Source organism: Falco biarmicus, chromosome W, assembly GCF_023638135.1.
Source record: "Falco biarmicus isolate bFalBia1 chromosome W, bFalBia1.pri, whole genome shotgun sequence".
In the NCBI taxonomy this organism is placed as follows: Eukaryota; Metazoa; Chordata; class Aves; order Falconiformes; family Falconidae; genus Falco; species Falco biarmicus.
The window spans coordinates 15,889,514-15,917,411 of record NC_079310.1 but is presented as its reverse complement, the minus strand read 5'-3'; the positions used below and the strand labels follow the sequence as shown (position 1 = coordinate 15,917,411).

At 36.5% G+C, this 27,898-nt stretch overlaps 1 protein-coding gene across 1 annotated transcript in view; it reads right to left on the bottom strand.

Annotated features, from left to right (window-relative positions):
* LOC130141904 (ras-related protein Rab-3C-like) overlaps positions 1 to 27,898 on the bottom strand; it is a 125,124-nt gene that overhangs the window by 95,979 nt on the left and 1,247 nt on the right. The window contains exons 2-4 of the mRNA XM_056323200.1: positions 21,674 to 21,901; positions 18,656 to 18,692; positions 11,833 to 11,848 (exon numbers count right to left, since the gene is read on the bottom strand). Coding sequence (XP_056179175.1) covers positions 11,833 to 11,848; positions 18,656 to 18,692; positions 21,674 to 21,901 — 281 coding nt within the window. The remainder of the gene's footprint in view (positions 1 to 11,832; positions 11,849 to 18,655; positions 18,693 to 21,673; positions 21,902 to 27,898) is intronic.

The following is a 27,898-nucleotide window of genomic DNA, read 5'->3' as shown; positions in this document are numbered from 1 at the left end:
ATACAGCTTAATTTGGGTTAACCAACAGGTAAAACTAATTTTAGCTGTTAACGGACATAATAACTTGAACATAGCTAAGGAATCCAATTCCACTTGAACCCTCAAGGGCTTTCCTGACCACTAAAAGGCAACCCATACTGGATGAGGTTCATCCAGCAGCATACTCAGCAACACTATCCCTTGATTTTGTTCTCTTCATTCTGCGTGCTCCATATCAGACTGACACAAATACCCCCAGCTGTCCTCTTCTCTAGCTGGTAGATCAGTTAGTCTGACTTTTATTCTCACCTCCACATTAATTTTTCTTGGACTCACTCCCACTTGGCCATACTGGCCAGGCTGCCTTCTAATTAGAAGTTCAATCTGTCTCAATTCATGACATTTATCCACCCTCATCCTTCTTAGATAGGAAAACTAATACTTGACTATCTAAGAAATCTCTTTGCTCTATATTCCTTTGAAGGAAGGCTGTTCTCAGAAGAATTTGCAGGCTCATAATTTCAATTCCCAAGATAGACTGAAGATGTTGAGGTGTTTAACACGATAAAGATATCAGAGGTGTTTAATAACTTACAAAATTTGGCCATGCTTAATTACCAGACACACACAAAAAAAAGGCAAATTAATTTCTGTTAGTACATTGCTTTAAGTGTAAAGAATGTATTTCAAATTTTAAATTCCACTAGAATCACATAAGCAAAAGACCAGAAAAAACCCCCTCAACATTTCCAGTATAGATTTTAAACATTTTTAATTACTGTATATATTAAAGCTTTTTTCAGTTGACAGCACTATAACATTACTATTTTTTTATGCACATTCTTCTTTTACAAGACTTTCAAATTAATTCAGATATCATTTCAAGTTCTGAAAGGTCTGAAATGAATGCACCTGGAAAAACCACAACTCCAGTAAATTGGGGTTCCTTTCCCATGCTGCTGACAATGACCAATTTAAATTTCTTCTTTTCAGGTATAAGCACAGTGGAAAATGCATAAGGTGTTAATTTGATAACTGGTGCTTATAAAATAGCATTTAGTTTGTCCCTAATGGAGAATCATGCCAGGAGAGGCAGGATTATTGTTATTAAGATCTGTAATTTTGTAGCAAATAATTTCTGATTCATCTCCTAGTACATTTACATAATACAAAAGAATCTAGAAAGAGAAAATATCTTCTAGCCACTAATTGCTCTTAAAAACCACCAAACTATACCAGTAATTCATATTGCCAAAGTAACTTCTAATTTCACAATGCAATACATGAAAATATATGCAAATAATATACATTCTTTAAAGATCTTGCTGAAGCTCAGCCAGACCCAGTCAAATTAGCCAACACAAGCACAAACCAACACAATTACATTAGCCCAGTTTGCAAGGAGAGTTGAATCTGAAATTTGTGTCAAATTTTACTCCTTGTATGTATCAGCAAAAGTTTTCAAGGAAATTAGCAAATTTAAAAGGGAATCTATCAGAGAAAAAATCCCCAGGTTTTTACCTCCATTCCTGTAATACCACTCTCTTGTATAGACTGAACACTGGAATTGGAAATAATTGTTTCCGTTTCATCAAAGAGAGATTTCTTAAAAAGCTCCCTGATCACATCCAGATAAAACCAATAACCCTTACAAGGTTTCCATGACATGACTGCACCCCTCCCCCCAAAAAAACAACCCCAAACAAAAACCCACAACAGGACAGAGAAACAGACTCACCCCAGAACACTTACTATGTTTACAGTAGTGAGAACGCTCATTTGGGATGCAACAGACCCAGCTACCTACTGCCTGCTTTGGACTCTACCACTTCTTACAGATTTGCTCTGTAATCATGGGCAAATTGTGAGAACCTTCTGTGCCTCAGTTGCTTTGTCAACATTGTGGGGAAGATACCACTATTTACCTTATTGCCAAAGGCCTGTTCCCAGCAACTACAAGTATATTCAAGAGGTTCAATGATATTTGTCATATGAGTGGAAGATTCTGCTGATTCCATGTTTCACATCCGCTAAATGCTGAAAAAACCCTCTCCTTATCCAATGTAATGAGGCACTCATAGAAAGAAACAGTAGTGAGAGAGGAGACACTTTACTATTTGAACATATTTTAAGAAATAAAAAAATGCCACAGCATACTTCTGCTCCTAAATATGGTTTGCTCTCTCTTATTCCACCCTAACAAGCTGCCATTCTGATTTTCTTTACCTCTTTTTCTGCAAAAAAAAGGTCCCACCCTAGCCCTCCTCTACAGGAACAGGTGATATGCATACAAACAAGACGACTAACATGTCCTGAAGATGTGACAGTCTGCTGTGAAAAGCAGTAGGTTTTTCCCGTCTACAAGTGCACCCCTCAGCTAATGTTATTCCTCCTCCTTCCTTTCTCAAAAACTCAGTAGGGAACCCAAAAAGCATTAACATACCTCACAAAACAGTAATTTTTAGGACAAGTAACAAGAAGAAAGGAACATATATGTTCATCTAACATCAATATTTCAGATATTCCCTCAGTAGACAGGACTTACAAATTAGACACTCTAGAAGATCTCAGTATGATTTTTTCTTCTATTTCTGAAGATCCTTAGGCATTCTTCTCATTCACAGAGTAGAAAGTAGATGCTTTCTCAATTTTAATTCTTCCTTATGATTTTTCTCTATGCAGACTCAATACTGTACAGATCATACTAAGTAGACAATGTAACTGATCACAGGCAGCCCTGTATGTAATTAATGAGGGTCTCTAAGTGGTTGGACTGTAATAACATTTCCAGGTCTTCTGTCATATTTAACTACATGTGTTGTAGGCACATAGGTACAGAATGTGATTTGGGAACAGGCAGCTGCCACCAGGAATTAATTGTTACTAGGTAGAAATACATTTAGCCATGACTCAAATGAGCTAAGTTGATGATATATTTGAAGCTGAATGATACAGATGCAGACCTCTAAGGGGTAGGTAACATGGACCTGGTCTTTCAGTTTTTATATGCCTGAGTAACCTCTTTATTTACAATAGTCTAATTCACGTAACCAGGAATCACTCACATAAGTGCTGCAGAACTGAGATTTAAGATTAAAAATTAGGATTTTTCACTTGCAAGTTATTTCTGTTCTGAAAGCTCCTGACAGCAGCAGGGACTACAAAGACAACAAATATGGTTTCTCTTTAACACATACTTGTGGATGGTAGAGGCAAACATGTTATTTTCATGCAAGTGAGCAGCTTACTAGCATGGAGACCAAATCACAAAAATTAGTTATAACTCTCCCCTCTGAAGAGCCCCATAAATAATTTTGAAAAGACACAGGAAATTGTAGACTTGTGCCAAGGTTTATTAGAGACTGAAAAAGGGAAACCCTAAGTGATTAGTATCACATGCAGCTCATTTGCTTAAGACATATGCTGCAAATTCATGGCCTGCATTCATAGGAAATGCCTGGCTTTTAGAAAAAAACCAAACTATTTAAGATTCTTGATGAAGAAGAATATAATTGGGTCTTGCTGAGATGGAGTTAACTTTCCCCATAGCAGCCCTCATAGTGCTGTGCTTTGTATTAGTATCTAGAAAGGTGGTGATAACACACCAGTGTTTTGCCTACTGCTGAGCAGTGCTCCCACAGCATCAAGGCTGTCCCTCCAACATTCCCCTCCCCCCCTTACCAGTAGGCTGAGGGTGGGCAAGATCGTGGGAGGGGACATAGCCATGACAGCTGACCCAAAGTGACCAAAGGGATATTCCATACCATATGACGTCTGCTCAGATATAAAAACTAAGAGAAAGGAGGAGGAAGAGGGGGTATTCATTATTTATGGTGTTTGTCTTTCAGAGCAACTGCTATGCATACTGAAGCCCTGCTTCCCGGGAAGTGGCCAAATATCACTTGCTGGTGGGAAGTAGAGGATAACATCTTTTGTTTTCCTTTGCTTCTGCATGCAAATTTTACTTTTTCTTTATTAAACTGTCTTTATCTTGATTCATGAGTTCTTTTCCATCTTATTTTCTCCCCCCTGTTCTGCTGAGAAGGGGAGTGATAGAGTGGCTTGGTGGGCACCTAGCATCCAGCCAAGGTCAAACCACCACAGGGACAATTGAATTACAGTCCAGATAATAAACAGTAAAAAGAATGGCAGCAGGCATTACAAAGTGTTCTCTGACAAATATAAACAAATTGGAAAATGGATTGGTGAGCAGTACTCACCACTGTGAGAATTAATTACATATCTTTTTTCCTAAACTATTGTTATGAAGCACAGATTCCTGCTAACTCCCACAGATAACGGGAAAAAACAAGGAATTTCTTGCCAGGTCCTTTTTGAAGTTCTTTCTTGATATCAGTTATTGCTCCAGAAGTCCTTTGGCTACCTGGCTCATGTCCCATTGGAAAGAAATCTTATGTGATCCTTTTCAAACATGAAAACATACCCATTTGTAGGAGATTTTGGGGAAGACACCTCTTAGAAGCTGTTTTTAAAATTACCATTTAAAAAAGGCTTAAGAAACCATACAACCTCCTTAGAAAGTTCTTTATGAGGCGCTATGCCACTGACTGTAACAAAAGTAATTTTTGCTTGTGAAAAATCATGCCCAGAAATGCTGGATAAAAATAGCAAATTTAAGGAAGTGCAGCCTCTTTCTCCATAGGAAGCATCCATCACAAACACCACCTCTGGAAGCAATTAGCAGTGTACAGAAGATCTTAAATCTATCAGCCTGCAACAGGTATTATGAGCTATGTTCAAAGGACTGGAAAATATCACCTCAATCCAAAACAAATTGTATGACCTCTATTCTCAGTTCCCTGCCTTTTGGTAAAAATATAGCAGCATTTTCCAGACCAAGAAAACAGAGACTTTCTAGAATATTCTAGGTTCTGCCACAAAGGTTTTTCAAGATAGACCCATGATTACAATAGAATTCAGACAATCATTTGGTCTCCATAGAGATATCAGACCAAATCACAAAGGTAACTTTTTCCCCATAAAATAGATGCAGGCATCTATCCATACACAGTGGGATGAGAAAGCTTTATTATTTTGCTTAAAAATTCTGCTTTGATGGCCACTCTCTTTCCCACTCCCTTTCTCAAAAAATTAACAATGTTGGTGTAGTCATGTCTTTGCTCTCTAAACTTTCTTGGCTATATAATTATTAGTACTCATCTTAATTTTCCTTCAGCAAAATAATTTTCTTCATCAGACACTGAAATTCAGAATGAGAACATAGGGACCTGGTTCTAATAAACAAAAAAATGCCTTAATGTTATTAACCACTGGTGTCATCTCAGCAATGACATCCAGCTAAAGGAGGCTTCTGCATGCATAACACTGATTCATCAGTTAGCATCTGCCTCCTTAATATCATTTGCATTACTCATTACTTGCCCAAAGTGCTCTGGTGGTCATTAATTTACAGCACACAGATGTTTGCAAAAATTATGAAAAGCCATGACAAAACCAAGAGTGAATCTCTCACCCACTGGCTGTTCTTGTTGCCAAAGATATCCCTTTGTTTTCCAGCTACTAGGCATGGGATTCAGCCATCTATTTTTCTATATTTTAGGCCTACTTCTTTCTCAGTTTAATAGAACAGACATTTCCAAAAAGGATGTTTTTAGGGGGATTTTTTCTTTTAGAGAGGTATTTTAGCACAGAACAAATCACCTTCTGAAGATAGCTATTTCTGACCACCAGTTAATTACCATCAGGATAATTGCTAAGTTAGATTTACAGATTATTTCGTTCTGGATGATAAAGGACTGTCAATCAGTTAAATCAAGATCTTCAAGGACATGAACGGTTGTTAAACTTGTTTCCTCCCTAGCTTATTCAAAGCCAGACTCCAAAATCCTTTCCAGAAACAGAAAACAGAGCCTATTAATCTCTAAAATGCTAAAAGTCTGGCAGCCCTGGAGATATAATTTGGGTTACCAAGAGGATGGATCACAGTAATTCAGCATTGATTCTTTCAGACTTGGAAGTGGTTTGCCATAGAGGAGGATTTATTCTATTATTAAAAGTTATATGTGATAAAAAACTATGAAACAGTCAACCACATTTAAAACACTTTTTCATACATAACTGACAAAATCCACAAGGCAGGCAGAATAAAAATCCTATATTACTTAGTTTTGGAGTTATATTTAATGAGAAAAAACAATGGAAGATATACTAATGGGCATTTTATGTAGGTGGCCCTACCCACTCTTTCAAATTGCTAAGATAAAAGAAGCTTCCAAAATTTAAAATTTATTCTACATAGGACATGTTTATAAACACACTAAACAAGATATCCTTGTATCCTTGTGTCACTGGATTATACCTGTGTATTTAACTATATACTTCCAGAAGAAACAGCCATAGTATGAGTGCTACTCTTGAAAACTCAAGTTCTCATAGAAGACAGACACTCATTTTGGTCTGTTGAAAGTTATATTTGGGCAAATCATTAACACAGGCTCCCTTCTGCATAATCAGAAAGAAACCACTGTAGGAAGTGAATTCTCCTGCTCTGCATAATGTTCCTATTTCATAAGAACTTCTGTACAAAAGGGAAAAAACAAATTTACCTTTGCACCCAGCAGAGTTTATCTGGAGTTGGGCTGTAAATTAGGCAAACTCACTGGATACTCTTTATGTTCTCACTGTACTACATGGAAGTAAATCAGGTAAAAAAAAAACAAAAGGGAAAAGAAAAAAGCCACCAAACTTAAAAAGGTTTAGAAAAACATTGCCTGTTTCTACTATGCAAGGGCTGCCATGCTGTGCTCCCGTGCTTTGTGTTTGAGATCCTTTATGTGGTAGCACACTGTGTGCTGGAAACTCTGCTTTGCACAGTGATTGCGCTGAGACAAAAGATGTATTAGATGAATGTGTATCCATTGTTGTCAACAGACTCTAGCATCTTTCCAGAATATGTTCAAAATACAGCAATCTCCTTATCCAAACCTAAACCAGTCTTCCTTGAAAACTTTCTCCCATTCTTATAAAGGTGTCTATGTTTACTTATTCTTTTATACGCAAAGAGAAGGAAAGTCATACAATTCTATTTTGCTTGCTAGCTGGCAACACAAAATGGAAAATATCAAAGAATTAAGTCCCAAGGGCTGTGCTGTGGTCAGAGTGAACTCCAAAGTTTATACAGAAGAAGAAAAAAGGAACTAAGAGCTCAAGAAAGAATGATTATTGCAAGTCAGGTAGGAGATAGTATCATTCCTATGTTTGCAGAGGGAAAACAGGGCTTTCTAAGTCAAGGTTATTCAATGTATTTTTCAGAGATACCCCACATGAATTTTTATTTCTATCCAAATACAGGTTGGGCTAATAATATAAACTACTATTTTTCCCTCATTTTGTTTCCTTGCTCACATGTGAGAATGTTTTGGGTTTTTTAATCTGTGATCATTTCACAGACCATGTCTGGCCGTCCTACAGGACACCATGGGCCTGAATATGAATGGTTAAGAACCACTGCACTGGGGCCTAGGATTTCTAAAGGAATTTATAAGGGAGTAGACTGTGATATATGAAGCTTAAAAAGAAGTAAAGACATTTTATAATTTAGAAAAAGAAATCTAGTATGTAATCTATCAGGAACTAAAGGATAATTATACCAACTTCAGCTTCTCAGCAATTCTTTAAAAATTAGAATCAAAGCACAAATATTACCATAAGATTTCCTGGAATCTACCCGGTTCCTGACCCTGCATCCTTCACCATGATGAAAAAAGAAGACTGCAGTCTTGCCATGCCTTACCTCCAACCTCTTATGGGATTACTTGTGTACTACTATATGACAGCTCTCAGAAAACCTTGTTGAAAGGGACAGGCAGGTAAAATTCCTATTTTCCCAGATCCTGTTATTTTCAAAGTATCAAGGTTCATTTGTACATGACAAAGGCCTGTGTATTAAAATAGCTATGGCTGAATTTTCTTCCACTTTTCTAGCTGAGAAATATAGATCCATAAAAAGCAGGGAACCTTTTCCTGGAAGAAAGCAAAGAACTGATCTGTTTTACAGATAAATAAACATTTATATAAGACCAGCCTTGTTGGGTCAGACCAAAAATATATCTAGTCAGTATCCTCTGTGACAGGGTTGATGAGTAAATGCTTAGGGAAAATTGTAACAGCAAGGTGAACATATATGATAGTTCTTTTTAACATTCCCCTTACCTCCAACCACATGCATCTCTGTGATTTCCTGAGCTGGATGTAGTTTCTATGTCTATAAGTACTCTCAATGAATATCTCTTCCATGGATTTGCCCAGACTTGTCTTTATTCATATAAACTTTTAGCATGTGCAATGTCCTTTAGCAAGGACTTCTATTGCTTATCTACATGTATGGGACTGACAAAATGTATGAAGAGATTCCATGTTTTCTTCTTTCTATCCCTTTAAAATCACAGGCTCATTTCTCTCATATAGACCAGCCATTATAATGGCTGTTTTACAACAGGACATTTCTGTAGGCAGTCTTAGCCTTTCAAATAAAGCAAGAAGTCATCTTCTATTATTGTCTCTTCCATTTAGCTTTTAAGATTTCTGTTCCTGTACAGTCATAAAGGCATTTATTGTCTTCATCATAGAGGCATTTCTCTTGGACTATCTGACTTTTCTGTAAGGTCTTTTTATCCTTCAGTCTGTTAATTAATCTCTTGATTCAAGTCTGACATTCATTTTGACAAGACTCCTCATATATGCTTCGATCACATCATTTTTTTCTCTCTTCCCCTCTAATTAGCACAATACTGGTTTTCTCAGCCTTTCCATTTCCCATTCAAAGCAACTATAACCCCCCTTGCCATTATATGATCTTTTTAATGCCTTTCTGCCTTGATAGACTTTATACTCCCTGCAACATGACAGACATGTTCACACTCAGCTGCTGTCTAGTGAGTTTGTCTGCAAGACTCATCATATCCAATGAACAAACTGATTTCCTGTTGATCGCCCTTGAGTCACACTTCTGTTATGACTCTTCCTACCTGCCACCAGCTCTATCTTATGGGATGCAGCCATCTAATAACACTATTCTGTCCCCCTCATTTCATTAAACTGCCTGAAGCAGAGTGCTGTGAGCAAAACATTCTTAGCACCTGCATGGATGGACTTTCCAAAAGGAATTTAGCCTAAATAAGAACAGGAAGAAGGATGGTGTCTCACAGACATTAAGCAAGACAAATACTTGAGTCCTTGAGGTACCATAAGACCACTGCCATATTCAAAATATCATAAGAGCATTAATTTCCACTGTATGATTGGGGAGGAAGCAATTGGGAGCATTCAGAACAGTGCATGTACCATTTGGCAGCCCAACTCCACACATTTTCTAAGGCAATTTATTAATACCTCTGTCTTTTATACAGCCCATCAGTGCATATCCTGTTCATTTTTACAGGTTTCTTCTTACAGCGCATAGATGTCATGTAAATAACAGGCCTGCTTATACACTTTCCTGTTCAAACTGTTTCTCAGTGGAGGATTGTGGGGTTTGGACAAAATTAAGTATATATTGAAAAAAATTATTTTGTCAAAAAACAAAGCACTACTCTTGCCTTTGTTTTCTAGAGTAAAAAAGCCACACTTTTAGCTTCCATCTCTTTTAGTTCCTCTACTCACTACCATACGGGTTTTCTGCACCTGTTTTCAGTTTGAGTTCCTTTTTCCATATAAAGTATCTCCAGTGCAGTAGATAATGGTATAGTCCTATTTCCTCTGGAAATACTTCACCAGGCATGTGCAAGAGCCATATCAACTATTTTTCATTGGATAGTTGGTAGGAATCCTTTCTCTTCCATGTATACCCAGATTGTGCCTTTCTTCAGTGGTTACTAACTGATAACTTCTAGTTTATAAAATATTTTCTTATCATTGGTCCCAAAGTGCACAATTTGGTACCGTTAAATTAAATTCCATTTCTATTACATCACACTTGAAAGTCATCATTTTTTTCTGTATGATATATTGATCCTCTTCCATACTGGTAACTACCCAACTTCCCATCACTAACAAGTTTTATTAGCATATACCTACTGTGTATTAAGATTACTATTTGAGGCCTAAAACCTTTCCACAATGCATTCTAAGTCTGATGTACTATCCTTTCAAGGCAGCTTGTTATCAGTTCCTGTCACAGTTTAACCTTACCCAACCTTCTTCTCATTACTAAACTCCACCTTCTCCAGGAAATTTCCTTGATTCCTTTTGTTCACACAGTTAAAGAATCTTACATTTACATCCAGCCAACTGGGATACTTCCACAGTTCACTCTCTGGCACTTCTAGTTCACAGCACAGATGAAACCATCTCACGTGTGATCATATCCACTAAAATCTAGGAACCTGTGGTGGTGCACTTCTTCTCCAGGGTGTTCTATGACCTTGGGAGCTGCCGGCTAGGCCTCAGTGCCTTGAGTAATGAGTTGGGCAGTTAAGCACCCCTTGACTGTATCAACAGCTCTTGCTCAGCTAAGGCAGAGAATGACACTGCTGGTGCTGGAACTCCTGTTGACTGGACAAAGCAGGGAAGAAGAATGGAAACAATCAGTTATTCCCTGACAATACTAGAATATTCCCAGCAGATCATAGCCTGAGTAGTAACCAAGTGGAACAATATATTGTTCCTGGAATTCTTGAGAAAATTACCAGCTCAGGTTGCAGTTGGGATAGAAAATTGCTGATGACTAAAGTCAATCATCTCACAGCCTTATAAACAGCCATCCTGAAGTGAGACCCTTTTGAGCTCTCCTGGACTGCAGCGGGATGTGACCAGCATCTCCCTCTGAGCAGGATGCCACTCAAAGCTCACAAAACACTAAGTTTGCGATACTAGTGCGACCATCATGGAAAGTCAACAATGGATCCTGGGCTGATACCCCTGCTCCCCAAGGCTCAACCCTTCACCCATTGAGGAATGCAAAGGCATAAGATGCATTTCACTGAACTTGAGGGAAAACTTTTAGTAGGTATACCTTTGCTGTAATATATATTGCAAGCTTGAAGTAGTTAGGTTATTTATGTAATTTTGTGATTTAAAACAAATTTTATTGATCTGCTGCTAAAATCTTATGGATAATCTTAAACTGTGAACAAATTTTCTCTTTTTTTTCTCTCTCTACGCTTTAGATCTAATCCGTTGTCCAAGTCTGAGACTAAGATTGGATCCAGCTGCACCTAAACTCTGTGAGAGTTTAGAAAGCAAGGGAGTCTATTCTGAACCTTGTGACTCAGCGGGAGGATCTCCTTTACCCTTTTATATCTTTGATCTTTATAAACCATTTCCAACTCTATCCTGACTTGATTTCAACTTGATTTATCTCTGTGCATTTACTCCATGTAATAAGTAATAGAGTAAACCTTGTCATTGAATTTTGTGCAGTTGCATTTCCACAAATTCATATTAAACCTATTTTACTTAAACTCTTTGGTGGTAACTCTTTAAGCAACCTGACCTAACCACTCCTTTCATGACAGAACCCTGATCTTATATCACAACTCTGTGGCACTAGTCATTGTACAGGGAAGACACAAACAGATTTCTCCAAAGAAATTGCAGTAAGTAAATTGCACTTATTGCTGTTTAAAAGTCTCCTATGATGACTAGAATTTTAATATCTTTTGGAGAAGAGGTCAGAAATAAGAAGACCCAGAAGATTTCAGGACTCTGCAGAAAATATGAGTCCTAATTATAGGTGAATATAGAATTATAAAATATTAAATGTCCAGAGTTTTTTTAGCTCAGCTTATCCTAGAATGATTCATTAAGCTGAACAAATATAGGCTTTGCTAGCCAGTGTGACAGGCCAAACCATCCTGAAAGGAAAACCAGAATCCCCTATGATAGGTTACTTCATATTCCTTTCTGCAGAGTTGGCTTTATCTCCAAGTAAAATATACCAAAGTCAATGGTATCCAATCTATATGGGGCAAAAATGTTTACCAAATATCATTCTTGCTGTCAAAATATAATGACTGTTTTCCTGCGACAGACCTAAATTCCTTTTTCTTTTTTTATAAATACACCTAAATAATAACCTGATGGGCAAGAAAGTAAGAACTCTTTATACCTAGGTATCATCCTAAATTTAGAGTAAACAAGTTGGCGAAATTACACCATCAACAACTTCTGTCTGAGTTGCTGACTGAATTCGAGGCAGAATTCTCCGTATTTCTCAAACTGCAATTAATGAATAAATAAAGTCATAACAGTTAAAAACTGTGTAAATAATTTGTTTATGGGCATTGAGTAATAAAATAATCTGGGTTAAACCAGAAAATAGCAGGATGATTACAGAACAATAATATATTTATTCAGAAAATATTGAAGGAGATTAGCCTTCAACTGCACTGAAAAGAAATAAAAGTAGAAAAAGCAGCTTCTCTACTACTAATATCCTAACTGATTTTTCCTAGCAAAGTAAATACAGAGCTAAATCCTCCAGGGATGCTGTTTTGCTTGATTTTATCATTTCACATGTAAATTTGGGTGCATTGTCCCTTATGTGTTAGCTATTACAAACATTATCCTGACATAACACAGAGCCCCATATGGCTCTGGCTTCTAAAGATATGCACTTAAGCTTGCATCCATAATATAATGCAAATTGGGTAGTGTTAAATAAAAAATAGTTGCTTTTGTGTGACCCCCATCCTCCCTCAGTCACTTGTGTCCCTCGCAACCCAGCATAATTTCAGAATGACTTCAAGTTGTTCCAACACAGCACAGGGAAACAACTTGCACTGAGCAGAAGGCAAAAGTGATCTTTAAATACTGTTTCTGCACTCCCCTTTTCATGGTATTTACATTATGGCTCCCATCCAAGGCTCTAGTTCTCCAATTTTAAAGCAACAACTGCACAGCAAGAGTGCAACACTGCTCTAATCTACAACACAAATTATATTAAAATGCAGTGAAGAGAATGTATGGGCTTGCTTTTTCTTTGTAGATTCACTGCAGCTGTACAGATGTCATGAATGTGCCATTAAAATGGTTCACAGGATCTGGCAGCACAGTTGATTTCACTTTAAGGAATGCCGTAAACATTAATATCATTTTAGAAATAAGACTTATTCTTGCTTCTTAAAATAATGGCTTAGTAAGTATAACTTACATCTCACAGTTTAAAATATACTGACAGATTTCTCTGGATTTTAGCTTATTTTTTTTTCAACATTATCCCAAGGTTATTGTTCTTGCTTCATTCCCCTATCACAGCAAAATCATTCCATCCCCTTTTTCCTTCTCATCCTGAATCCTCACTTCAAGCAAAATCAAAGATCTTGCTATTCAGGTACACACGTATTCATTAAAGACTTTTCTATCTTCCCTTTCTCATCACCAGTTTTTAAGGAGCCTATGTAGCATCTATATGATGCTTGCACACATCTAAGTGCTGGTTCATGACAGTTTATATACAGTTTATATACAACGGTATATGATTTTCTACTTGGGAAAAGCTGGCAACTTGCAGATCATCATGTGAAAAGCAAAGGCAGCTGAAAAAATGTTATACTACACTGCCTGGTCACAGGTTAGGGGAAGCTGCAATTACTTTAGGTCTGGCAGGATGATGATTTGTTGGCCTAAACAATGGCAGGATGCATTTCCTGGGAGTCCTATGAAGAAATCTGCATAAAACACAGTATAGTAAAGTGTTCTAGAAAGTGTCTTAAACTAGCTCAGTTTCTCTTAAAGAATCCCCATGGAAATTTCCATTTCAACAGCAAAATGAGCCTTATTTAGAATTTTTATGTTAAATGCCACCTTCTCTTTCCAATTAATCTTTGCCTTTGAATACAGATCTATCATTTTACTGATAACAGGAGTCTTTGTCAGAGAATATTTAAAGTCCAGCTACGATATATATAGCACTAAGCTGGTCACAGGAACCCGATTTCTATGCTGCACGCAAAGCTATACAGCAAAATTGTTGAAGTAGGCAATGGAAGATTTTGTAAAGCACAGAACTTTGTAAAAGAGTAAAGTCTGACCCAATATTACAGAAGGCTTTCCCAAAACCATTGGAATATTGGGGAAAATAGTGGAATTTAATGCTAGTTGCAAGATTTACATTTACCTCAAGTTTCCTCTCCAAAATATCTGAGACCAAGAGTTTGCAATCACTTTGGTGCATATGAGCATAAGGGCAAGCACATGGGATCAGGCCACAGGGCACTCACTCTAGCCCAGTATCCTGACAGTGCCCAAAACCAGTTGCCTAGGAAGAAGTATAGAGCAAGTACACGATACTTCTCCAAGTATTTGCCTAACACTTATGGATCAGGAATTTTGACAGATAACATTAAGCATATGGCTAAAAACCAATTTTAACTCTAAAAGAATCAGTAGGATAACTGTAAAGAGTGTGCAGAACTGTTCGCAACATCAGAATTTCAGATAATTTTAGGAGAAGCAAAGTGGACACATTAATTAGAAACCAGTCTAAGACTGCTGAACTCATTTCACATAGATCAATGAAACATCCATCAGACAGAAACAGCTATTGATCAGTTCTGACCTTGATTTAAATTACACGCCTGGGGCTGCAGGGCTCTGTACATGGCTATTATTCCCAGCACCATATAATTCCTTAGTAGCACAACTTTAATTGAAAAACAGAAAACCACATAGTCCAACTGAAAGATAATCAGAAGTCCCAGTATGCATTTTCCTAAGTAGACAGATTCACAGACTAGAAGGAGAAGCAGCAGGATGGGAAGGAACTGAAAAGAAACACAAAAATAACCACATGGTTTTATAGCTAAGTAGTAATACTAACATTATGTCTTCTTGCAGTATTTAAGCAACCAAGGGGCTTTATATGTCTTGATGCTTTACACATCCTATCAGCTTTCTCAGATATAAAAATAAGAATGTGTCTTTCAATCCATCAGTAGAAACTGCTGTTGTGATAACAAAAACATTAAGGAAATTTTAAAATCATAGAAAAACAGCAGTTTCAGCAGTGAAAGCCAGGGTGCTAAAGTGATAGGACCATTTTTTTTTTTTTTGAGATGGGTTTAGAGCAAATGTTTGAAACCCTCAAGACATGTGCTTTTTATAGCAATAAGATTTTAATGTCACATAGACATTTGAATAGCCAGTGATATTTTTTAAATAAAAGCATATCACCTTTTTAAAAGTGCCATCACTGACCAATGTAGCCAGTCTCACAAAGTGATCTTTGCACTGAAGTCCATCTGAACTGAGTATGCCTTTTACATTGCCAAGATTTTCTTTGGCACTGAAGACTGAGCCCTGGCTCTATACAAGAAATATATCAAGTAGTTTGACAAGAAATGTATTGTTTATAAGAGATGCATCTATATTTTACACCCAGAATAGGTCCAAAGGTAGCATTTCTTGCAGTTTTATAGAGTCCAGTTCTATCTTTTCAAGTAAAGGACTGCAGTGTCACATCTGTTACCACTTTTGCAACGTGATTTGCAAGGAAATAAAATGAGGTATCACATTTAGTATCTGTAGCTGTTTCTGAATTTTTTTTGCATTATTTATGGTGCCCATTCTCAGACCCTTTGGTCCTTTCACATCTTTCATCACTATGAGCAATTGCAGTCAAACTTCAAATAGCAGCACACACATTGTCTGTTCAGTCTCTGCTTATATTTGCTTCTCCTCTGATGCCTTAAAACTATATATTTACATTATGTGTGCATTATATACATTATATAAACTAGCATCTACTATAGTTTAAAGAAAAGGCAAGCTGTCTTGTCTGCTTTTTAGGTAAGCAGTTTTCTTTTCCTGACCAATCTCTACATTAACCATTTCTCCTTCCCAACTGTTTGCTCCCACTTGACTGGCTAAAAGTGAACTATTCAACCAATTTTTTCTTGGCTATGCACTTAAAACAGTGGAAACCTGAACTGACTTGGTGTCATGGTTTAACTCCAGCCAGCAACTAAAGTACAATGCAGCCACTCGCTCACTTCCCCGCCCCCAGTGGGATGGGGAGGAGAATCAGAAAAAGCTAAAACCTGTGGGTTGAAATAAGAACAGTTTAAGAATTGAAATAAAGTAAAATATAATACTAACACTAATAATAATAATAATAATAATGAAAAGGGAGATAAAAAAAGAGAAAGATAAATAAAACACAAGAAAAAAACCAAGTGATGCACAATACAATTGCTCACCACCCACTTACCAATGCCCAGCCAGTCCCCAAGCACCAATCTGCAAGCCCCTGGCAAACTCCCCCCACTCTATATACTGAGCATGACATCAAATGTTATGGAATATCCTTTTGGCCAGTTTGGGTCAGCTATCCTGGAAGTGTCCCCTCCCAATTTCTTGGACCCCTCCAGCCTTCTCACTGACAGGGCCTAAACAACTGAAAAGTCCTTGACTTAGTATAAACACTAGTTAGCAACAACAAAAAACATCAGTGTGTTATCAACGTTATTCTCATATTAAATCCAAGACACAGCACTATACCAGCTACTAGGAGGAAAATTAACACTCTCCCACTCAAAACCATGATCAATGGGTGCAACTTTAATATAAACATTGCTTTAATATTGCATTGCTTATCACCACAGACAAGTCAGTCTAAACTAAGGCTGGCTGGAGCTGCTGCCCTTTCAGGCTATGCCTATAACAGTAAATTAAGCTATGCCAGGGAGCATTTCTAGGCTATGGAATTTGTCTACACCATGAAACTTTCAGTATATTTTCTGGCACGGTTTTGACCCTGGCTTGCTAGCACCCTGCCAAACAGTTCCTGGGCAAGGTTCAGTACTTGGCACAGGCCACAAACTGCTACCAATTCAAAGTCTAGATGTGGCCATCCTTTTTCAGAGGCTACAAGAGTTTAAACATATGGACAAAAGTTATTCCATGCCAGCTGGACTCAGTGCCAAAGGACAGCCTTGGTGTGTTTAATTTACTAGTACAGATGGATCCAGAGAAATCCCAAATCCCTGCAGTTTTGAGCCTTCTATATTGCTGTCTTCAAATCACTTGCTGCCTGATATATTACTGGACACACATTTTATTTTCATGCTGAGATGAGGAAATTTAATTTTCAATATTAGACTTACTCTTCTCGTCTTAAAAGGCTACGTATTCTAAGCAGCAGCTACACACTGTCACCAGCACCTGAGAAAGGAAACCTGAAATAAACTTTGATGGGGCTATCATACCAATTAAAAATACTCATCTGACTCAGATGTGGCAAAATCAGACCCTGAGATTCCTGTGATGAAATATTTGCTACATTCACTATCCTCTATCACCACATGCTACTCAACACCTGTTTTGTTGCTTCAGCTTTCACTACCTTTCTTCTGAACCAGTGTATTTAGTGATTCTTGCATTCATGCTATAGTCACTGTTACAGGATATTTCTAGAATATTGCACTGCCTCCACACTTGCAAGTTACTGTAGGATTCCCCTTAAAGACTCCAATATCAAGGCAATTTTCATTCATACTGGTTACTCCCACACACCCCTCTGACACACACACACAAAATTATTCTCATTTTAACTGAACCCCTTTTTACTGCTAGAGCACTGTTAGGGAGCTTGTAGAGCAAAACATCAGGTGCTTAATGTTTATTGATATTTTTTAAACTACTACTGCAATATTTTTAATTATTGAATGATAAAACTGAATATTCTCATTCAGCTTACAAAACCTAGTCCTCACTTGGTCCGTAAGCCCTATGACAATTTATAGAAAACAGTTGATGTGAAGACAGCAACATTTTGGGTATCAAATGAAATTGTCACACACAATTCTAGGAAGGATATGCTGACACAAGCAGCTTTCACACTGTCTTCTCTAGAAGGATATCTTTTATTTGTGTGTGATAATTGTACCTAGCCCATGAAGTCTATGGTTAGTCCCAGGGAAAAGCCATCTAAGCAGCAAAAGCCAGTGCAGTGTTCTTATTTGATATTTGCATCAAAGTGCTGTAATCAGATAGAAACTACGCACATATTGGTCTATAGAACATTTATAGTTAGAACATTTTTTTATAATAAACAGATCAGAGAGGGAAAACTTGATGTTTGATTCCTCAAACAAAAGTTTACTGAAATCAGTTAGAAATCACTGAGAGTTCTGATCAAGTAAATTTTAAAGAGGAGTTAAAGGTGTGACATAGATACACTGTCAGTTAAATATGCTGACCTATCTTTGTAAATTTTCTATTTTCTAGAAATCAATATCTGCACTTTTTTCCCCCTTGTTTTTTCCTATTCTGATTTGACAAATGTTAGCTAACAAATTCTACTGTCCAAGTTTGCCCATATTTTCTCTATAAGCTCTTGCCTTCTGTTATTTCTATTAAATAATTGACAGTGGTTAAAAAATTAATGCAAACCTCTGGCATCACAGCTGCAGGGTATACTGAATGTAGTGCTTTATACAGTGAATACAATGATAGATTTATAAGGTTAAACTTAATTTTATTTTCTGATTTACACCTCTGAGCTTTTAATAATTTTCTTTAGAATATGTTTTTGTCAGCATTGCCATTGACAAACCATGTATTTTTTTATTTGACGTAATTTGAAATCTAGAAGTTTGGAACCAAAATAATCTTATAGCCTTCTAGTCCCATCTCTTTAATATTACTAGCTCAAACCAAATGGAGGAAACATGTATTGCTGTTTATTATTTAACACTGTAAATCATCCTAAAGCCCTCTTGTGGACTTTTATCCTATGCACCTATGTCCTGCATACAGAGAAAAATCCAAAGTTTCTTAAAGTTTCTGTTGAGAAATCAGTACCTTTTTGAGTAAAATGCCTTTTTAATGGATTTCTCCCCTTTAAAAGGTAAAAAAAAACCGTTAATATGCTGTCTTTGTAATGTCTTTGTAATGTCCATACCAGGGTTGTCACATTTATAACTTGCTGTGAAACAAAATTTCAGGGCCAGCTGGTGGTCCTATGACAAGGTAATGTGCTATCATGAATAAATATAGCACTTGAACTCTGAACCTCTCTCTATTCCAGTAAGAAATAATGTGGAAAGAAGGTGTTTGGGTCAGAAGGGAAAAAAAGCAAACCTTACAGTGCTCATAGCAGGCTCTTTCTGACCATATGAAAAAGCAATAATGATAAGTACTAGAGAGAGCCACATCTTCCCTGACTTGGGCAATAAAAGAAGACAATTCAATTCAGTTCTTTTGAATCCAAGAATGAGGCACCATTGCCTCAAAGCATGAAAAAAATACAAAAGACCTGCAGGGCATCCCAGTATGTATGACAGCACCTACTTAAACCTGTTAACCTTTGCTAGTTCATCTCTAATAATCATACAGTGAATTTTATTAAGAAATAATTACTCTGTTTCCTTGAGTGCCCATGCTGACTTTCAAACAAACTGACACATTTCACTGGTAAGCATATGAATCTTATTCAGAGAAAATCGGTGTTCCAAGCTCCAACATGCTTCAAGTTGAACACAAAGTATCATGCTGAAATGGCTATTAAACACAAAGTTTAAATGTCTACACAAAAACACATGTACAAAATTGTAACTGGAAACAAGTTGGATCAACCATGTCACTAGCTAGGGAATTTTAGTGACTTTAACAGCATTACTATTTACACATCTTACTGCCAGACAAAGACAGCAAACAGTGGCATTCCATGTATTTCTTCACTGCAGTACATGGAAAAGTAATCTAGTTCTGATCTCATCATTCAGAACATATTTTAAAGTTGCACTTCATTCCCATTTTCTTCTGACTATTCAAACCTGTGAGATTTTTCAGAATGTTTTATTTCATATATGCTGAATATAATTTACCACATGATGTCACCAAATACTTTGTCAGTGATTTTGAAGGAAGTAATATAAGCTCAGAATTAACATCAAATCAAACTCCCTCTGATTCGTTCAGGTTTATATTTTATGTAATATAAATGGCCTTTCATAAATGTAGTTTGAAATAGAAATGGATATTGCAGGAGTACTATTCATTTTAGAAAGACATTTGAATAATCAAAGAAAAGTAATAAAGTATAATATAGACAGGTGTTATACAGATACTGCATATTAAAAACAATACAGCTGTTGATATAGCTTACAAGGTGGGGTAATAGTGCTCTATTTCAGATTCTGTGCACTAGAATAGCTTTCTGAGACACTTAACTGATTTTATTTAAGATCCCAGTCAACAGATTTACTCTAGCAAGCATAAGTGCAACACGGTGCTCCAATGCAGAATACTCCATCTAAAAAGTGCAAATAGCAATAGTGAGCTGTTGCAATTTGAGTTCATTTGGCAATGACAAGGCTTTTTAAGAACTGGCATTAAAATTTTAATGGGAATACTATAACATGAAAACAATTTTATTGCTCCATTATAGAAAAATAATACAGTAATGTCAATGTGAATTACCATGTGATCTCCAACACACTCTGAAGTACTACAATGAAACTAGCATGTTATTGCAGTGGAAGCACACACATGACACATAGCATGTAGCACTGCTATACTTATGATAATAGTAAGAATCTAAGCTTAAAAATGTAGAGAATTTGAGAGGCAAAGAATCTGTGTTCCAGTTCCTAGAGGGCACAGAACAACAAATGATTTGAGATATCAAGGGGTGCAGCCTACCTAAAAAGACATGAATGAGATAGAGCCTAAGAAACTCTGGGAAATTCACCTTTGTGCCATATTAAAAACATATTCACTTTACCTGCTATTCAAAACATGTTAGATGACCTGGTTGTATTTGATCCAAGGCTTCCCAAGTTTTAATGGCTACTCACCATTAAATACATTTTTAAATGACTTGTTTTCATGCATGAAAAAAAAGGAAAACTTTTGTTAAAAAGGCTGTTGCAAATATTTCACAAAGGAAACATTGCTTAAAATCTTCAAGCACCCAAGGAAGATGGCAACCACCTGAAGCTTTAATGCCAGATCTCACATTGTTAAATGTTCTGCTATCCTCCCCTCCTTTGAGTATCACCCTATTACCCAAGAATTAGGAGATGTGAGCACTAGGAGATGTGAGCATCAGCAGCTCCTACATAAATAAGATTTGGCTATCCTTTCTGAGGAAAGTTTGCAGAAAAGAACATTATTCCCTGGCATCACACTTTCCTATATTTGGCATCTTTCTACCATCTCTGAGGTGTAGGCAAGGGATGAGGGTTTTTGTACACTTGGGCAACACTTTACAAACATTTGCTTCCTCAGCAGAAGAGGTTTCAGGTGATCAGGATGACAATGATAACTGTCAGCAAAAAATTATGCCATCTGTTATGCATCCACTATCATAGTTCCTACATGAATTTATAATTTTTGTGGGAAGAAGCAAGATCCTAACTGGTATTTCAAGACACTCTTTAATAACATGTATCACTTTCAATAGACTATATATTGCACAGTTGTTTATACATTGCTGCACAGATACAAATATTTGTCAACCTCTTATTTCTTAATGGAATTTAATTCAGAATATATACTCTACTGTACTTCAATACCTTAAAATACTGTCTACTTTCTATTACTCAAGACAGAAAAATTATGCAGGAAAGATTTAATTGCTTTTTCATTACTATGCCATACGTGTATATTTAAAGGTTACGATATTCAATGCAAACCTACAGTAGCTTAAATGCTATCTATCAAACTGCTACAGCTTGCTTAGTTCATAGAATTATTATTTTTGGCTTACCCAAATCTGTAGCTTAATTCTTTTTTCATTTTTAAAAACTGTTTTTACTTTGAAATCAATCCCAACTGTGCTTACAAATGCAGATGTAAAGGAATCATCAGCGTATCGGAACAAAAAGGAGGTTTTCCCAACACTGCTGTTGCCGATAATGAGCAGTTTGAACATGTAATCAAAGTTCTGGTCAGACGTATCTTTCTGGCCATATCTGGAATCTTGAGCAGATGCCATCTGTAATTAAAAATAAAAAGAAATAGTTTATTGTCTCTTGTATCATATAAAACTGGAAACATTTAGATTTTATTGGATTTTTTGATAAAAAATGATGTGAATGAACTCAAGAAGTTGTTCACAGAGGCTTAACTCTTTCTTATGATTCTGGCATCCATGGTAATAGTTCCGGTTGCAAAAGAGGATGTATTAAAGGTAAACATCACTGGTAATTTCAGAAAATGTGATGAATGAAATAGACAGTGGAAATATAGACAAAGATACTTCACATATACAAGAAGGAAATAAGAGATGAATGCTGGGTTATGATATAGGAAGTATATTTCCAAGCAAAAGCTTAATCTGTTTTACATCTGATAGAATTCTTGAACCATTTATTTTACTGTAAATATGCTGCAGTCTTTTGTAATGCCTATAACCTTATTCAAAGCATTTTGCCATTACCAGCTTTCAGTTATTATACCATTAAATAGTGAGTTGGGTATATACCTCTAAAATAAGGTCTTGATTTTTTTCAGTTCTCATCTCTTCTATAGTTTTGGAATTTGCAATGTTAATGCAACATCATCATAAATGACAGTAGCCAGTGTTTTCAAATTTGAGTCCTTAAAATACAGATTCTAATCCATATGAAAAACCTGAATAAGCACAGATTACTGAATATTGACAACAGCAAGCTTATTTTGCTCTAGAGTACAAAGATCATGGGTTCCATTTATTAAAAGTACACTTTTAGCTTTCAGGAGGACTGCAGAGATTAACTTGAAAAACTGACCAAAATTCTACCTGGGAAGCTCAAAAAGCAGATGGCAAAAATAAAGAACTTAGAACAAGGCAGTGTTTCACTTCATATGCTTTTTAAGAAAAATAAGTATTTGGGGAGCCTGGCAGGATTTTAAATTATTGGAGTTTGGCAATACTAAGGGAAATACATTTGCACACTGATTTTGGAAAGAAAGACAAACAGTATATCCTAACGTATAAGGTTTATGGAAAAGCAGTCCACATCAAAGCTTTCTAAGTTAGACATCTCAGAGTGCATTTGGACAGTCAGGGAGGACAGCTTGAACCAGGACCTTGCAGAAGGGTGAGGGCTGTACTCTAACCAACCTTCTCAGCAGAATTTCAATTACTGCATAAATTTTCTGAGCTAATTCTGCTGTCTCATAGTAAAAATAACAGTATGCCAGCTTCCTTGGACTACTGAAGAGGCATATAGAAGTGGGGACAAAAAGTCCTGAAGGAGATAATGGAAGTAGCAATCATTCGAGAGAAAATTCAGTGTAAGATTTATAATTCATAAATAATGCATTAGAGTGTTTAATTTCAGAATTACCCTTTTATTTAGCAGTGACTAAAGTTCTTGATTAAATGTAGTCTTGCGTAAGATATTTTGTTTGAAACATGAGAAAAAGAAAATCAAATGTTGTTTATACCAGTCTAATCACAACTGGCTACAAAGTAGTCAAAAAGAGAACACTGATGTTGTGTACAATTTGCAATAACAAGTCCAGCAGACAAAAGACTGCAGTGGCTGGGGACCTGTGAGCTTTCTGCAGCAGCCTGTTCTGCTGCCCTTCTGGCTAATCTCTGTAATGCAGCAGCTGAAACCAGTAGTTACCACTTCTAGCAAGAAAAATAATTTTCTTTCTTGATTTTATCTCCTAAGAAGCCTTCCATGTAGCTTCTTCAACTTACTTAAGGTTTAAAAAAAGGGGTTTAGCTTTCATTTAATTTACTGGCCTCAGTCCTATGTGCCTTACAATTCATCCCTATGTACTTTAATGCCTAATACTTCAGAAACAGTATGATTCAGTGAGCAGAGGAATCATATCTAGATTTTAAGAATGGTTTTGCTAAATCTTGTACATTATGTAGCCTTCCTAAGAACCTGTTTCCTGTGGATGGTTTTATAGACTTTCCCCACAAAGAAATTTCAGTGTTCCTCTAAATTAGTGTTTATGTGCATTACCCACCATGCAAGTTTCCTTAAAAGTTCTTAAAAAATAATAAAAAATTAAAAACCAACACCTTCACTGTATCTTGAACTTACAGTTTCGTTATTTGCAGTACCATAGGCAGAATTATGGGCAAATTGAACACAGAATTGCAGCCAGTTTTTATTTCAAGGATAGGAGCATGTCTGCCTATTACAGGATGCAGAAGGCATAGGAAAGGCATGGGAAAGGACTAATTTCTCCACCTCCCACCTGGGGATTCATGAGATGATTAGTGAGGTATTGATAATAATTCAAACTGTTTGGAGATACTAGCTTTAGCCTAGAAAGCCAGTATCCATAGACTATTGATAGTAATCCTTCCTTGTGTCCACAACCTAAATGAGTTTTAGAAAAGTACTGCATCAGTCTGAAGAAAAATCAATCATTAATATGTCAGGGTTTTTTTTAAAAAAAGAATCATTAATATGTCAGTTCACTCCTAACAGGACCTGTCTCTACTATGGAGGCATTTGGCAAAGAAATGTGAAGAAGCTAGTGCTGATGTTATGTTCTTCCTTTGGAAACGATGCTGGAAATAATCACCAGGAACGCCATGTTCAAGCCTGTTAATTAAATATTACATATATGGATGGGAACTAAACATGCCAACCATGCTAATGGTATGATGTTCTGTTCCAAGAAAGCAAAAACCTTACCTTTATTTTGACAAAGTTCTCTTCTCAAATGATCAAAAGAATGTATTAAACATGCATCACTTTCAGCAAAACACACTTAGTGTGGCATCAGTAGTCCTCTTTCTGTCACTACCTCTTTTTAGAAGTGTACTGTGGAAGCTCACTCCTTTGCTGGTTAGATAGTTTCTAATCTCCAGCTCAAAGACACTCAGCACTAGTTTATACTCACTTCTTAATGCCCAGTGTCTGCTCCAGTATACACATAGTACTACTGACGCCAAATGCAGCTTGATCAATTTACAAAAAGATGTATATAACTTGCTCTGTGGACTCAGAGACTTGTCAGGCTCTTCCACTCAAGTGCTTCTAATTTGAACCAAGACTGAGATATCTAATAATTTTGCTGAGTGATAGGAGATGAATTGTCATAACTCCTGTGTCTAATAGCTTTGATTTGGCCTTTTTCATCATAGTGTTAGAATAACCTCTTAAATAAATCCGGAAGCAGCTTTTTTGCTTGCTTTTACCCTTCTCCATTGTGTTTGGATGTGTCTGTTATAAATCTGTTTTGTCTGGGCATAACCATCGCCAGTGACAACAGGATATGGAAATCTAAGAAGAAAATGTTCTCATTTATTTTCTTGGCAAAGCATCGGAAATGTTCACAGTGTATTTACAGATTATTTCCCATTTCCTACTTTTCCTCACCTCTATGGCCTCAGTCACCTTTGAAATGATCTCATGCCCTGGCAAATGAAAGAGAGGGTCTGTAGACATCTGGCATTTTCTACAAACTGCCACCATTAATACCCATATGCTCTTATAAACACAAAGAACAGGTTATCCTCACTAAATTCTGTCTTTTTTATTTTACCAAAGTGCAGGAATGTGGAATATTTGCATGCTACAATTAGATAAAGAGTGAAACTTGAAGCAAGTTAATCAGTGTATGAATCACTGAGAATTTCCCATTGAATCTTCACTTTTCAAAGTAACACCAAAACCTTAGAGGAAACTACTGAAAGATACACAGACATTTCAACTAATTCAGACCAATTCTTAAAAGAGCATGCAGAAACCATACATGCTTGTATGTTTCACAGAAAAAAAAAATAATAGAGTTGATTGCTTTTGACTTCTAATCCAAAGCCCACTCCATGGGCATAAGTACTACTAAGATTTATATCTGCTCTTTGAAAATATGGCTATAAAAATGAAAAGGAGTCACAAACTCTGACCCAGATTGAATTATATCCAGCAGATAACATCAAACTTTTACACTAGGTAACTCTATCTCTGGAAGGACTGTTAGGGTTGTCTTTCTGGTAATTTTGGCCCTTCTTGCCTACAGAGAAATGGCATGAGCTTGAGAATGAAACAGAATTCATAAATATAGAACAAAAGTGCCACTGCACGGTCCCTTTTTCTCATCCTGCTAAAATATTTTAATTTCTTGGTTTTCTTTTTAATTATTGCTTGATGGGAATGGAAAAAAAATAATGCTTACACTCTCCTTTAACTTGTTTTATCTTGACCAAAAGACATACAATTGATCCCTTTCTGTTGCTCTCCAATTCAGATGGTAGCTCTTTAACAGACTGTTCCATAAAGTTTTGTGCAAAGAAATTATATTTGTTTCATGTAGCAGGAAATCAGATAGCTAAAAAAGATAAATCAATAAATTAGTTCAGCCAATCTAAAGCACATTTGAACAAGGACCAACCATACTAGCCTAATGTTGGAAAAAGAAAAGACACTTAAGAAAAAGAACCCACAATAGAATATTGGTTTACTTAAATCTTTAATAAGAATAATATTTGAGTACGCTGGGAATGGTTGTGGTGAAAACTTATTAAATTGATTACTGCTTATGAAAAAGCCTTTGTCTTTAATTAGAAATCATTTAACTTGGACAGGGAGCTCAGGGAGCTGAAGGACAACTTTAATGAGCAGGTGGTGTTTGTCCTGAGCCCCCTGAACAAGCAAGATATGAGCAGGACCATCCAGACAATCAATATTGTGTGCAGCTGTGTCATGACAGTAACTCCACCATGCTCAGGCACCTGGCCAATGTCCCTGGCGTGTGTGAACCTTACAAATCATGAGATAGTGCACGCCTGCACTTAGCCTAAACTTAAAAGTTTACATACACTAGGCATGTAAACTATTTTTATTTTTCACTGAGTATAAAGGTGGGCAAGCTCTGGGACTGGGCCAGAAGCCTCACCTACGGGTGGATGCACCGCGTAGGAATTTTCCCAGTTACTGACAGACTCCTGACACCGGCTGCAACGGGGCTTCCCAGCCAAAGCGTGGGCCTGGATGATGTTAGGGTAGAAATTGGTGATGTATCCTTTTCTTAGTCTCTGTAACACTTTGCTGTAATGATTTGATACTTCGCTCCTATTGCTCTTTTATCATATTGCGCATAATAGCTAGTACTGTTTCCTTTTATTATATTTCATGCTATTTTCCCTTTATTATAGTGTAATATAATAAACTGTATTTATCCTTATATATGTTTTGGAATTATTTTTTGCTTGGTATCCAGTCAATCAGCAAAACAATGGTGTAAGTAGAAGAAACAAAAAAACCATACAGAAAGTACAAGTAGAAATCAAATCTCATCTGCCAGACTTCATTTTCACATCTTGGAAAAATCCAGATGCTTATGATTATAATTTTGGATGAGATATGCTTAACAATAGACATTGTTTGACCATCTCACCAACCTTGAAAAAGTAGAATTTATAGGGTTTTTTATAGCTCATTTCTGTCTCTTTTTATCCTAAGTCTCTGATTTCTGATTAATTATGTTTAACAATAATTCCATTTGTACTGACAATCATATAAAAAACCAAGAAGCTGTTCTATGATGTCAAGTACATATTTTTTTATATCTGCATTTTCCTTTCTTTAGATTTTATTTTAATGTTGTAGCACCATTTTGTTTCCACAACTATTTAACATCACTGAATTCAGCACCTGTCAAATGTCAAATACAATAGTGACCAATCTGTATTTGTCATCCTTTACTAGCAAAATTTGCTCTCAAAAGCCAATACATACTAAATATTACTTCAGTATCTCAATAAACATATGTAAATAAATGGCAAATAGCACATAAACATTCCTGATTCATGCATGTAGCATACAGAACTAGCTATCTTAAACAGCATCCTAATTATTGCTTTTCTCCAATCAGAAAACTGAAAGACATTCTTACTGAAGAAGGGCTTATTTCTAGAGCACCTCTGGTTGAAAGGTTTCAGCATGTGATATCCAAGCAATTGCTCTGCAAAAGATTTATGAGATTATCAGTCTCTGTCCAAAGTGAAACAAACCCAACTCCATCCTAACTT